Here is a 15304-nt window from a genome sequence, read left to right on the forward strand (position 1 = left end):
TTCCAATCACACGCAGCCACTGTGCAATCAATTGTTGCCACTGTTCCCAAACACAGCCACTGTGCCAATCACACGCAGCCACTGTGCCAATTACACGCAGCCACTGTGCCAATCACACGCAGCCACTGTGCCAATCACACGCAGCCACTGTTCCCATCAAACGCAGCCACTGTGCTAATCACACGCAGCCACTGTGCCAATAACACGCAGCCACTCTGCCCATCAAACGCAGCCACTGTGCCAATCACACGCAGCCACTGTGCCCATCAAACGCAGCCACTGTGCCATCACATGCAGCCACTGTGCCAACACACGCAGTCACTGTGCCATCAATTGTTGCCACTGTGCCCATCACACGCAGCCACTGTGCCATCAATTGTCGCCACTGTGCCCATCAAACGCAACCACTGTGCCATCACACGCAGCCACTGTGCCATCACATGCAGCCACTGTTTAATCAATTGTTATTGATTAAACAGTGGCTGCCTGTCCCCAGCCTCTGTCCCCCTCCTGTGCCATGTCCCCAGCCTCTGTCCCCCTCCTGTGCCATGTCCCCAGCCTCTGTCCCCCTCCTGTGCCATGTCCCCAGCCTCTGTCCCCCTCCTGTGTCATGTCCCCAGCCTCTGTCCCCCTCCTGTGCCATGTCCCCAGCCTCTGTCCCCCTCCTGTGCCATGTCCCCAGCCTCTGTCCCCCTCCTGTGCCATGTCCCCAGCCTCTGTCCCCCTCCTGTGCCATGTCCCCAGCCTCTGTCCCCTCATGTGCCATGTCCCCAGCCTCTGTCCCCCTCATGTGCCATGTCCCCAGCCTCTGTCCCCCTCCTGTGTCATGTCCCCAGCCTCTGTCCCCCTCCTGTGCCATGTCCCCAGCCTCTGTCCCCCTCCTGTGCCATGTCCCCAGCCTCTGTCCCCCAGTTTTACAACAATGATATTTACTGCTTTTTATAAAGAAATACAATTTTATGCAGTATTGAGTTTAGCCTTTTGGCCCGGCCCTCCAAAATATTTTTAGTTTCTCATGTGGCCCCATCGAAAAAATAATTGCCCCCTGCATTAGATTGAAGATGAAAGCGGTTAAAAGATGTAAACTTTTCTGGTACAATAATTTTTATTGTAAAAAAAATAATACAATTTAACAAACGTTCACCCGCGCAGGGGTATAGTAAGTAAAACAGTGAAGTAACTGTTATTGGTATTGGCTATCCACCGGGTGACCATGTGGGAAAACCCAGGAGTCCATGTGAATTTCTGTGCCTAAGGGCCAGCTAGATGCAGGTGCACAGAGTATCAATGAAGGGAGTTGCGTGTACTGGTTCCTTGGATACGCCTGATACAGGTCCAAGGGGAGAGAGTTGGTCCTGCAGGAGGGAGTGGCAGCCAGTTAGCTCTCAGGAGAGGCCCATACTGCTCGGGGACGCTGAGAAGCCTAAACGAAGGATAGGATCTTATAGCTAGATCCACAGAGATGGCCGCAACTTTAAGGCGGCGTAGCTTATGGCATTTAAGCTACGCCGCTGTAAGTTAGCGAAGCAAGTACATGATTTTACAATGTACTTGCCTGCTAAGTTACGGCGGCGTAGCCTAAAGCGGGCGGGCGTAAGGGCGCCTAATTCAAATTTGTCTGAGGGGGCATATTTTATGGTAATGAGGCTTGACCCGACGTGATTGACGTTTTTTTTTTTAACTGCGCATGCGCCGTGCGCCTACATTTCCCAGTGTGCATTGCGGCTAAGTCCGCCGCACGGGCCTATTGATTTTGACGTGGACGTAAACAACGTAAATCCCTATTCACGGACAACTTACGCAAACAATGTAAAATTTTCGAATTTCGACGCGGGAACGGCGGCCATACTTTAACATTGGCTACGCCACCTAGGGGGCTTCTTTAACTTTAGGCGGTCTATCTCTTACGTAAACGGTGTATCTGTACTGCGGCGGCCGGGCGTACGTTCGTGAATAGGTGTAAGTAGTGATTTACACATTCTACGCCGACCGCAATGGAAGCGCCACCTAGCGGTCAGCCTAAAAATTACACTTTAGAATACGAGGGTGTAAGACACTTACGCCGCTCCTATCTGAGCCTAATTTAAGCGTATCTGGTTACCAGAATACGCTTAAATTAGCGCGGGCGCACATTCAGACTTAGGCTGGCGTATCTACTGATACACCAGCCTAAGTCTCTCTGAATCTAGCTATTATTCTGCAATACCTGAAGGAAAGAGCATAGACTGGGAGGGTACGAAAATAGTAGAAAACTTTGGGGAGGATAGTCATCATGACTGCATGGATGTGGCCTATCCATGACAAAGAAGGGAACTGCCAAGATTGCATTAAGGATGTAAGTGAACGCAGTCGCGGATAGTAATTGGTGGCAAAAAGAGATGAGTAGTGGGAGACAGCTTGATGCCAAGGTAATCGTGGGAGGAGGTGTTCCTGCGTTATGGGGAAAAGGCTTGCAGCTGCACCACTGTAGGGGGGGTGGTAAGGATATGTTCAATGCAGTAGTCTTGTGGGGGTTGACTCGAAGACCGAGAATGCTGAGAAACAGGAGAAAAGAGATTGGAGATTAGGGAGAGTGATCAGGGGATTGGTCAGAGTCAAGAAGGCATCATCGGCAAAGTGGCTGATTTTATCGTGAATACCAGAGATATTGGGGTAATTTCTTAGGGCAATGGCCAAGGGCTCAAGCGACAGAATGAAGAGGGACGGCGAAAGAGGGCATCCCTGCCTAGTCCCTCGGTAGATCGTAAAGGAGGCATAGAGTTGATCAGCATAGGTAACCTTAGCTGAGGGGGAGGAGTGAAGTACCGAAATCCACTGGAGAATTGACTCCCCAAAGCTCCAACGCTTCTGGACATACCGCAAACAGTCCCAAGAAAGCAAATCAAAAACACTTTAGAGATATCAAGATGTTGTAAACTTTTAGGGGGCATTTATCAATTCTGTTGCACAAGAGAAATATACTGATGGCACAGGTAGGATGGGTAAACCACTCCACTAGGCACCTCCTGAGACAGGAAGAAGAAACACAAGGGGGCGTCAATTCATTGCAATATCATTAGATGTTTAATGGGATAAAAAAACAAATACACACCTACAGGAAAAAAGTGTAAAAACTGCATGTAAATAGAGCGGTATCACTAGATGGGAAGCCAAAACTACTGAGCACGGAAGTCCGGAGAACCATGCGCTCTGCCGGGGCAGTCTCTCGTGGCTCCTCGGGTGGATTTCCCCTTTTTTCTTTTTTTTAACGATTTTTATTGGCTTATACATCAAGGTTAACGCAATAAGAAGAGAGGGAAAAAAAATATTCTGTAATATATTTGCGTTGGTAGAAGTCTTATAGTACTATATAGCTAAACAAAGTAATACACTTAACAGTGGGAACTTTTGGTTCAGATTAATACTGGACAAAAAAAAACTATTTACCCCTAGGGGAACAAACTGTAAACAGGGTGTCTGTCAGAATATAACACATTTCAAACCGTTAAAGGGAAGGAAGCAGATACAGTAGTGTATGAAGCTGTTAAATCAATATGTAACTTCTCAGTAGAAAAGACTAAGAATTACACTAGTTAAGAGTGGAGATTTAAATGCAGTTTTTACCCTTTTCTCTAATGCCGCGTACAGACGGTCATTTTTTGTGATGAAAAAAAACGACGTTTTAAATCATGAAATAAAACAACGTTTTTGAAACATCATTTTCAAAGACGAAGTTGCCTACACACCATCGTTTTTTCACAATGCTCTAGCAACGCGAGGTTACGTTCACCACGTTTTTCCATTGAAGCTCGCTTCATAACTAGCTTCTGGGCATGCGCGGGTGTAAAAACGTTGTTTTAAACTACGTTTTTTGCTACACGCGGTCAATTTCTGTGAAGTGAAAAACGACACATAAGATTGAAGCATGCTTCAATTTTTTTTTGTCGTTTTTCACAAGACATAAAACAACGTTTTCCCCCACACACGGTCATTTAAAGTGACGTTTTTAAAAACGTAGTTTTTTTTCATCACATAAAGTGATGGTGTGTACGCGGCATAAGTGTGTATTTAGCTTTTCGTCACATTAAACATCCTATGATAATACACTGAGTTGGCGCCCCCTTGTGTTCCATCAATTCTGTTGCATAGCCAGGTAATGCTGAACAAGAGCAGTGAGACAATTTGAGACAAACTTGACAGATAATTGGGCGTCTTAATTCATAAATTCTTTCTTTAGCTTCTTTTAAGAAGCACTGCAGCAGAAACAAAAACTTCCTCTGACCATGTTTTAATTATGCATCTGTTTTGAGTTAAATCAGTCGCAGTCCTGTACAAATCTGTCTTAGTTAAGCTTACTATACAATATTTAATGGTTTCATTCAATTTCCTTTCAATTTACCTTCAACTATGTAGTTCAAGGGCCTTCCTGATTGCATGCAAACTGAAAGTGTTTATTTTTGACCCCATATTATATGATTTTGGTAAATCTAAAGGACAATTGTACAAGAAAATTGTATAATATATGGCCAGTCTTGGCTGTCCAGGATTATAGGTGCAGGGGTTGCAAATACACAGACTGTTGCAGAGAATTTGCATGTTACTATGCAGCAACAGGGGGAAGGGTGTAACCCGTTACTATGCAGCAGCCCTCATTTCCCCCGGAGCTCCATGTTTGACAGCGGGCGGGGTATTCTCTCCCCATCAGTCAATGTCACATTTAAAAATCAGCACTCCGCCCACACAGACACATTGTTATTCATTCACAGGGACTTGTGAGAGAAGAAACCATCTTCCACCGCGTCAACCGGATTGAAGTTTTCAATGGACCTGCAGGGCGCTGATGAGCGCCCTTGTAGTCCAGTCACTCTTCCTGCAGCTCTGAAACTGACAGCTCATACAGAGGTACTGGCGCAGAGCTGTAGGAAGAGTCTGCAGGAGCCTGACATTGCACTTGCGATCCTCTAATCACAGGTGCAATGCTCTGCAGGCTTCTGAGAAAATAAAATGTGTAAATGCATATTTTTTTTACCTCCAAAACTATGTGCATTTTTTAAATTAATTTTATATTTTAAAAGCTAAGTTCACCTTAAAAAAAAAAAAAAAAACAGGGTTCACACTTTCTAAAGCTGGTCATACATGGATCGGAATTCAGCCAGTTAAGTAGGAACCAGACGAGTTTCAATCTGTGTGTAGCCTTGTCTGTTCAATAGAATTTGGTCATTAACGCTAAGCTCACACCTATGCGTTTTTTTTAGTGCGTTTTGCAGTTTTCAGAAACGCACTGCAGTCAATTGAACATTGTTTCCTATGGTACATTTTCACATCTATGTGTTTTTTAGCCAGTGTGTTTTTGGAAAGGGTCAGGGACTTTTTTTTTCCTCGTAGCAGCTTGCATTTTGAGTGTAATAGACTTCAATGGACCTGCACAAAAACTAAAACTAAAATGTTGCGTTTTTTATGTGTTTTTACATGTGTTTTGCTTTTTTTCCTCTCCATAACACACTGTGTATAGCTGGTTGTTAAGGAGCGGGCCAGGAAGCCGGCCACCGCATCCTTAATGACCGATGAGTATTCAGCTGTCAGCGGGCTTCCCTGCTGACAGCTGAATGTAAAAACAAGCATTGTTGGCAATAAAAAAATCGGCACAAATAAGGCATGGTGTTCCCCCCTCAATCCATACCAAGGGTCTGGTATGGATTTTGAGGGGAACTCTATGCTAATAATTTATTTTTTAAATGACGTGGGGTCCCCCCCCCCCAAAATCCATACCCAAATCCAAAATCCCTTATCCGAGCATGCAGCCTGGCAGGCCAGGAGAGAAAGGGGAAGAGCGAGCGATCTAAACGCCCCCCCCCCCCCCCCGTTCCAGTGAACAATTTTTTATTTTATTTCTTTTTTTAATTGCCCAGCAATGCTTGTTTTTATATTCAGCATTCAAGCATTTTGAATGACAATTGCACGGTCATACAACACTGTACCCAAATTATATTTTTATCATTTTTTTCCCCACAGATAGAGCTTTCTTTTGGTGGTATTTGATCACCTCTGCAATTTTTATTTTTTGCGCTATAAACATAAAAAGACAGAATTTAAAAAAAAAAAAAACACAATATTTTTTACTTTTTGTTATAATATTATTTGTTATAATATTATATAATATCTTTAAAAAAATAAAATAAATTCCCTCGGTTTAGGCCGATACGTATTCTTCTACATATTTTTGTTAAAAAAAATCGCAATAACAGTATATTGATTCGTTTGCGCAAAAGTTATAGCGCCTACAAAATAGGGGATAGATTTATGATTTTTTTTTTTTTTTACTAGTAATGGCGGCGATTTGCGATTTTTTTTTTTTTGTCAGGCCTGCGATATTGCGGCGGACTTATCGGACACTTTTGACACAATTTTGGGACCATTCACATTTATACAGCGATCAGTGCTATACAAATGCACTAATTACTGTATAAATGTGACTGGCAGTGAAGGGGTTAACACTAGGGGGTGAGGAAGGGGTTAAATGTATTCCCTGGGTGTGTTCTTACTGTGTAGGGGGGAGGGGACTGACTGGGGGAGGTGACCGATGCTGTGTCCCTATGTACAAGGGACACAGATCGGTCTCCTCTCTCCCTGACAGGACAAGGAGCTCTGTGTTTACACACAGAGCTCCACGTCCCTGCTGCCACCGCGGCCGCCAGGCACACGCATCGGCTCCCGAGCGATGCGCCGGGCACGTTGTTTCCCCGCTGCGCGCCCCCAGCGGTGCGCACGGGGAATGACAACAATAGGACGTCCAAAGACGTCCACTCGGCACTTGAGAGCCGCGCTGTGGACGGATCCCAAGTGGTGTGGAGTGTCATGCTCGCCCCCTCCCTTGGACTACAGGAGAATCAGGACTCTCTCTACATTGCAGATAGAGAAAGGAGCTGTGTGTTAGTGGATGTCCTGACTCTCCTGTAGTCCAAGGGAGGGGGCGAGCACGACACTCCACACCAGGGAGAAAGCCTTGCATTACTGTGTGAAGTTACAGACAGAAGAACAGGAAGTGAGGATTTCTAAGAAGAAATAAGGACATTTAAAAGCAAAATGGAAGGATGAGGTAAGGGACGGAGGACTGCACTAAGGTAAAGGAAGCTATTTAGGGGGAAAAAAGTTGTACCTTTACAACCTCTTTAAATGTGGGTGGGAAATTGGCTCGGTTTTTTAAATTCAGCCATCTGGCCAGCTTCAGTGGTTTTAGATTGTAAGAGTTTAGTAAATCTCACTAGCCAGGTAGCCAACAGCCCCAAAAGATCCTTTTAAAGTACTTATTTTGATTATAAACGGCGGTGTATAGGTTCTGAATGTTATCTTACCTGATAATATACACAAAAAACAGAATGGACGTGGCAATCGCTTAAATTCCATCTTGCTGTGTGTCTGCATTAAAGACACTTCGGACTCCATGTTTATTATGTCTATAGGAAGAAATCCAGCTGGTGTACCCGCACTGCAATGCTTTTTTGTTAATTTGTTGTTACTGCTTTTACACATTAATGTTTATTTCTAGGTGAAATCTCGAGATGATGTGCTGGTGTCACTGAAAGCAGATGTCCATTTCAGGGTGTGCGACCCTATTCTATCATTAATGTCTGTCCAAGATCTAAACTTTGTAATCCAGCACACAGCAGAGAACCTCCTGGCACAGAGCCTGGGGCGCAAGTATCTAAAGGAAATCTATGGAGGTCGGGTCCAGATTGCAGAACATCTGAAGGTGAGCAGCCATAAAATCTATTTAATTCTGTCAGGCTGACACAAATCCTTCCTGTCCTTGGAAATATTTTGTTAGGGGGTTGTGATGCTGTATTTATGTTCTGTATTGCCATGCTGTTTAATTTTTATGTATGCATTCTACTACAAGTGTAGTATCCATGCAAGCAATAACAGGAGGATTAGGCATGGAATAAAAAAGGGTTCACTTTAAAGGAGTTGTAAAGGAAAATGTTTTTTCACCTTAATGCAATCTATGCATTAAAGGAAAAAAATTTCAGTGTATACCGCCCCCCCCCCCCCCGAGCCCCCGTTTTACTTACCTGGCCTGTCAAAAGTCCCTCGCGCTGGCCGCTGATTGGCTAGAGCGGATGGATTGAGAGCAGCGCAGCCATTGGCTGGTGCTGCTGTCAGTCACATCCAGTGACGCGGCGCGCCGAGGGGCGGGGCCGAGTGATACAGTGAGCGGCTATGGCCGCTCGCTGTATCACGGGAGCGCGCCCGCAATTACTCACCACCATGCGAGCTCTCTCGCATGACTGTGGTCAGTACTTGCGGGGAGGACCAGAGACAGCCACCGAGGGACCCCAGAAGACGTGGATCGGGGCCACTCTGTGCAAAACGAACTGCACAGTGGAGGTAAGTATAACATGTTTGTTATTTTAAAGCAACAACTTTTTTTCCTTTACTAACACTTTAAGGTAGTGCCTAGAAGTAGTCGGTACTTGCCTTCCCTGCTGCCATGAACTGCCATCACACTGTCAGAGAGATCATTAGATAAAGAAAAATTACCACGCTACTGGTCGTGCAAAAGCTGCTAACAGCACAAATGACAATTATTGTGCAAAATACAAGGATCATAACGTGAGCATACAGTGGAACCTTGGATTACGAGCATAATCCATTCCAGGAGAATGCTCGTAATCCAAAGCACTTGCATATGAAAGCGAGTTTCCCCATAGAAGTCTATAAGTCTATAGCAGTGGTCTCCAAACTGCGGCCCTGGGGCCAGATGTGGCCCGTTGCTTGCCTCTATCCAGCCCTTGGAGCACTATTCCATCCACAACTGACACTACTGGTGGGGCATCATTCCTCCCATTAACACCAGTGGTGGAGCACTATTCCTCCCACAGATACCAATGATGGGGTGCTACTCTGTCCACTGATATCAACAATGGGGCACGATTCCTTCCACTGATGCCAACTAAGGATGAGCTCCCAGCGTGTTCGCATAGCACACGTGCAGAGCCCGCCAGGAAGTTTGCACGGCGCTGCGCTAATCACAGCCAGGGAGACATTTCCCGATCTCTGCAGCCGAGCATCGGACATTGTCTTTCTGGCTGTGATTTCTGCACGTGTGCTATGCAGACACGCCTGAGCTCATACTTAATGCCAACAATGGGGCACGATTCCTTCCAATGATGCCAACAATGGGGCACTATTACTTCCACTGACGCTGGGGCATTTTCTACTCCCACTAGCCGCAGTTCGGCCCCCCTAAACACTAAAGGATAGTAAACTGGCCCTTTGTTTAGAAAGTTTAGAGACCCCTGGTCTATAGGAACGAAAATAATTTGTTCCGAATTGACTTCTATGGCATGCAATACCGCATGTGGCCAGAGGTGGGGGGGGACAGAGAGTCTCGGAAATACGTGGGACAGCTCGGCTGAACTTGGAACCCCTCGGAAAGGCTAGGGAGCAGCGTATTTCTGAACGACTCCGAATAGCTATGATCGGCTCTGGCACCCCCGCACCTCTGGCCAAATGCGGTACTGCACACCGCTCTGGCTTGAATCCTACTCGTGTTTCAAGACAACACTCGCAAACCGAGTCAGGATTTGAAAAAAAAAATGCTCATATTGCGAAACCCTCGTTTACCGTGTTACTCGCAATCCGAGGTTTCACTGTAGAGTAAACATGATCATATGTATATAAATAGATCATAATGAAACAAAAGCTAAAATGAAGACAAGAGTGAATGTCTCACAACCCATATACAGTACATACATATCAAGTCAACACAAGTGCTTGAGACGTTGATCAAACAACAAGAGACAGGATGACCCCTATGGGAATGTCATATTTGACGAAATGCGTCAGTCTAACTATTGCCCAAGTCATTGCATTATTCCAACCAGCGCTTTTACATCATATTTTTGTGTTCTTTACCTTTTTTAATAACTGTGTCCATTTATTTATAAATGCGTCAAAAATACAATCGCCTTAGGAGGCGTCTGGGGGAATCTATACAGACTGCATTTGTATACCAAGATCATGTGTTTGTTTAAACAGTTATGGATGGTTAAAGGCCTCCCAATGACACGCTAAGTAGATTAATGCAATTCTTTTTTGGCATATGAGGGAGGGACCAGAGGAGCACACATGGGGCCTGGGCAGCAGTAGAAATGGGTGCCTAGACAGGAGTGGGCGGCAGGGGTGGCATTTACTAGAGCTGATCCCCTGTATTTCCCCACTTTGGCAGCTGAATGCCGGCGGGAGGGAGAGGAGGAAAACAGGCTTTCTGCTGTTGCGGGAAAAAAATACAGGGGGATTAATTGCAGTAAATTCCACCCCTGCTCCTGTCCAAGTTCCAGCGCGATTGACGGGTTGCCGATCTCATGCTTGAGCCATTCCACCAGAAGTGTTCTCCCCTCTCTGCCTGCAACAACCTCCTGGGAAACGACACAGATCCCAGGAGGCTGCAAGACCATTCATACAGTGTGGCTCGCGCATGTGCAGTGGGGAGCCAACTATGAAGCCACAGGGAGTCACAGCCAGCCTCCCACAGTTGGCATGTCCATGCCGGGGACCTAAAGACTGGCAAAGAACTGGCCCGGGTGAGGATGGCGCTGGATCCCTGGACAGGTAAGTTCTATCTTTATTAAAAGTCAGCAGCTACGGTATGTGTATCTGCTGACATAAAAATGTTTTTTTAAAAGGACTGAAGAACCACTTTAGGTTTGTGTCTGCAGTCCCCTGCTTTCAAGTTCTAGTTCCAGAACCCTCTGAGGACCCTTTGGGCCAGATTCACAAAAGAGATACGACGGCGTATCTCCTGATACGACGGCGTATCTCCTGATACGCCGTCGTATCTCTGTGATCCGCCCGTCCTAACTATGCGGCTGATTCATAGAATCAGTTACGCATAGCTAGCCCTAAGATCCGACAGGTGTAATTGAATTACACTGTCGGATCTTAAGGATTCAATTCTAGGCCGGCCGCTAGGTGGCGAGGCCATTGCGGTCGGCGTAGAATATGCAAATGACCAGTTACGGCGATCCACGAACGTCCGCGCTGCCCGTCGATCTAACTTTACGTTGTTTCCGTCGAGTTACGCGGCGTAAAATTAGGGCTGAGCCCTAGTTGTTCTAAGCCATGTTAAGTATGAAATTTAAAAAACAACGTCGTTTGCGTAAGTCGTCCGTGAATGGCGCTGGACGCCATTTACGTTAACGTCTAAACAAATGACGTCCGTGCGATGTCATTTAGCGCAATGCACGTCGGTTAATTTACCTGACGGAGCATGCGCAGTACGCTCGGCGCGGGAACGCGCCTAATTTAAATGGTGCCCGCCCCATTTGAATTGGGCGGGCTTGCGTCGAGCGCATTTACGTTACACCGCCGCAAGTTTACATGTAAGAGTTCTGAGAATCAGGCACTTACCCTGTAAATCTGCGGCGGTGTAACGTAAATCACATACGTTACGCTGCCGTGGAGCAACGTAATTCTATGTGAATCTGGCCCATAGTGTCTTCCACAGAAATTACATACATTTTCCAGCCTGGGCATTTTGCCTCTACTTGTTATATAAACTTCAGAATTATGTTCTTGGTAGCTTTTTTTTTTTCTGGTCAGGAAATACGCACAATTTATAATGGCTGTAATACATGCTAAAAGTCATGGGTCTTGATATAGGCCGGTTCATAAAAGAGGAGCTGTCACTTTCTATGAAATGTTTTTCCTGGTGGGTTACTCCACCCCAGATAACTACAGTATGGCCCTTTTTGTCTCTCTAGGTCAACCTGTGGCTTGTTTTCCAGCATGTTCCTGTATCCCGTAGTATCCTAATACCATATGTTTGCTTTTTAAAAAAAAGAAACAAAAAAAAAAAAAAATTCTGTCTTATAGTCAAGATGTCAATGATGGAATAATCTTTTGAGAGGCTGGAATTGTGAAATGCCATCAAGAGTGACGATAATAAAAGTCTGTAAGGCTTAATGTTCTGTACCTTATCACAGCATTGAGATAAAAAACAGCCCAGTAACTGTGATCCCCCGACCCGTCCCCGATTACTGCTATCCTCACCATTGCTGCTGGCTTCGGGATCATCCAACAGTATTTCCCGAGCCCCTTTGCTCCACATCATGCCGCGTACACACGACCGTTTTTAATGACGTGAAAAATGCAATTTTTTTAAATGGTCATTAAAAACGATCATGTGTAGGCTCAGGGAGCATTTTTCTCGACGTGAAAAATGGGCATTAAAAATTTAGAACATGCTCTAAATTTTTGCGTTGTTTTTCACTTTGTGAAAAACGGTCATGTGTAGGCTTTAACAACGTGAAGTTATGAGACGGGAGCACTCGTTCTGGTAAAACTAGCGTTTGTAATGGAGATATCACATTCGTCACGCTGTAACAGACTGAAAAGCACGAAGACTGAAAAGCGCAAATCATCTCTGACCAAACTTTTACTAACACAAAAGCAGCCCAAAGGGTGGCGTCATCCGAATGGAACTTCCCCTTTTATAGTGCCGTCATATGTGTTGTACGTCACCGCGCTTTGCTCAAGCTTTTTTTTTTTTTCGCAATTGTGTGTATGCAAGGCAGGCTTGACAAGAATCACGTCGAAAAAAACATTGTTTTTTCTAGGACATTAAAAATGGTCGTGTGTACGCGGTTTTAGACTCTAAGGGAGTAGAATGCTAGGCTCCTGCTGCCATCAGGGAAACTGCTGGAAGGTGGAGGGGACTGGGCACTGTGTGTCTGTGGATGCACACAGCTAGGCACAGGTCCAGGACAGGCGCACGCAAGCAGGGGTCTCTCCTTGACACCGGTCAGCTAAGGGAGACACCCACAAACAAAAAGGGCAGCAGCTTTAGTAGCCCCCAGGACATGATAAATGGATAAGGACTACATATAAAAGGAGAGTTTGAACCTTATCTTAATGAATTAGAAACAAAAAAAGTTTAACATCACTTGAAGGAGTCAATTAGCTGCTGTTTCTGAGTGATGTTGGCATAGCAGTTACAATACATTTTTTTTTTTTTTGTACGTTTTGCATTCAGTCGGTCATAAAAAGAATGCATTTCTTTACTCATGTTGCATCCTGATATATTTAAATGGGCTACCTGGTGGCTCAAGCTGGGACTGGGCTTTAACACCCGTGTGAAAGAGGCATTGGGAGAACAATGTGAGAGAAGAGGACAACGCTGGATCCAGTGGGCTTGTAAGTACAGTATATTCATGCAGCATAAAAAGGGCACCAAAGGTAAAGAGAAAACCTGGTTAACAATCTTTGGGAGGTGGAAGTTCCTCCTTATAAAGTATCTAAGGAAACAACTTCATCAGACACATTATAAACTTTCCAGAATTATTTTTTTGCAGACAAAGTGTTAACGGAGGCTGTTGACATTCTTGGGGAACCTAGACTGGTTGTGCATAAACAGTTTGTTTTCTTCAGCAGTATATGTTTCTCTAATGGCTTTACAGATCATTTTGATATTTCCTTCTCATGTATTACAGGAAGATATTAATGAACAGGTGAAGGTATATGGGGTATGTATTGATCACACAGAGGTGCAGCTGGAAGCTGTACTACGACCCCATGAAGAGAATGTGAATGTCCCCGTCCTCTCACCAGCATTGGGTCCCACTGGTGGATTGGAGCAAATGGTGGCCCAGCTTGTATCACTGGCCCAGCAAACCGTAGCAGCAACAGACTCATCACCATCTCCAGGTGAGGAGCTTCAGTAATGCAGAGATTTAGAACCCCTTTTACACGGAGGCGCTTTACAGGCGTTTTTGCACTAAAAATAGCGCCTGTAAACTGCCTCTTCTGCATTGGCGGTGGAGGAGTAGTATATGCACAGCTCCCGCACCACCCCAAATATGCTGCTTGCAGGACTTTTTTCCCTGTCCTGCAAGTGCACCGCCCCAGTGTGAAAGCACTCAGACTTTCACACTGGGGCGGTGCACTTGCAGGACAGGGAAAAAAGTCCTGCAAGCAGCATATTTGGGGTGGTGCGGGAGCAGTGCATATACCACTCCTCCACCGCCCCTGCCCATTGAAATTAATGGGCAGCACTTTAAAAGCGATTTGAAAGCAGCACTAAGCGGGCGCTTTTAACCTTTTCTGGGGTTAAATATGCTCTGCTAGCAGTGCCAAAGCACTAAAGCGCTGCTAGTTTTAGCGGCGCTTTACCGCTAACGCCCGCCCCAGTATAAAAGGGGTCTTAGGGATGTTGTACTTTAAATAATATATATGATTCATAAGCAAGAACACCTTAAACGAAAAAGTCCACATTATTCATATCTTTTAGCTCTTTTGTACACAGATGCAAAAAAAATAAAACGTCATGTTTTTAGGCATTCATGCTTTATTTTTTACTGATCTAAATGCAGCCCATGTTTTTTTTTATTTTTTATATTTTTACTGTATATAGATAAGTAAAAAAAACTGTGTTGCTGAACAGTATTTTATGTACTTTATGTACAATACAAAAAAGCTAGAAGAACTTTTACATGTGTACATACATACGTGTAATACATGTTAATACACAGGAACCCTTCGCCCTTTCTTTCCCTTTCTTCTTGCATTTTTCTCTGCTGTCACGCACTATTACATATTAGGTATACAGGTTATCTTTATTATTGTATTTCTGCCTTATCAGCCTCCTGTTCCTTTGCTGATTAGCCCTGCTGTCACTTCCTTGTACTGAGGTATGTCACTATATTTTTGGATGTTGTGGCACCAACAACCTTGTTGTTCTTCAGGTCCCTTTCACACGGGCTTGTCAGTTTGACGGACTCTGCTTGGTCATCGGGGTATCGATCTGCTGAGCAGGCGAATGACAGGTCTGTCCCCGCTTACTGTGCTGAGACAAAACTGTCAGAGTGCAGCTCTCCTCTTTGGGGAGATCAGATGAAAACAGACAGTCTGTCCGTTTTCATCTGATTCGGATGTAAAATAGGACCACCATCCATGTGGATTTGGTAGACCGGATCGCATAGCAGCGAGCGTCAGTGAACATGTCACCGCTGACATCCGCTGCACTATAGGAGTGAATGGAGCGTCCAATCAGGTCCCCTGAATAACTGACAGACGGACCTGATCGGAAAGCCTGTGTGAAAGGGCCCTAAAGCTTGTATACTTTATTTTTCTCCAAAATAAAAACTGAACTGTAGCAACTTTAAATGATAAAATGTTGCAGTTTGAAAAGATATGGAGTCCCTGGATCCAATATCTAACAGGGGAGTCGGGCCGGTGGGGGATGGAGGTTGGGGTGTGAGGGTCACTTTCTAAATTTCAACTTCTTTCCTTATTCTATTCTTTTCTTTTCTTCTTAAACTACCTCTTG

General features: G+C 45.0%; 1 protein-coding gene across 3 annotated transcripts in view; it reads left to right on the top strand.

Moving 5' to 3' along the window:
• The window catches only part of STOML1 (stomatin like 1), a 49668-nt gene that overhangs the window by 22325 nt on the left and 12039 nt on the right, over nucleotides 1–15304 (top strand). For all 3 annotated transcript variants that reach the window (XM_040343009.1, XM_040343008.1, XM_040343007.1), the window contains 2 exons: nucleotides 7526–7729; nucleotides 13470–13683. In XM_040343009.1, the coding sequence (XP_040198943.1) occupies nucleotides 7526–7729; nucleotides 13470–13683 (418 nt within the window). The remainder of the gene's footprint in view (nucleotides 1–7525; nucleotides 7730–13469; nucleotides 13684–15304) is intronic.

Source organism: Rana temporaria, chromosome 3 (genome assembly GCF_905171775.1).
Source record: "Rana temporaria chromosome 3, aRanTem1.1, whole genome shotgun sequence".
NCBI lineage: Eukaryota > Metazoa > Chordata > Amphibia > Anura > Ranidae > Rana > Rana temporaria.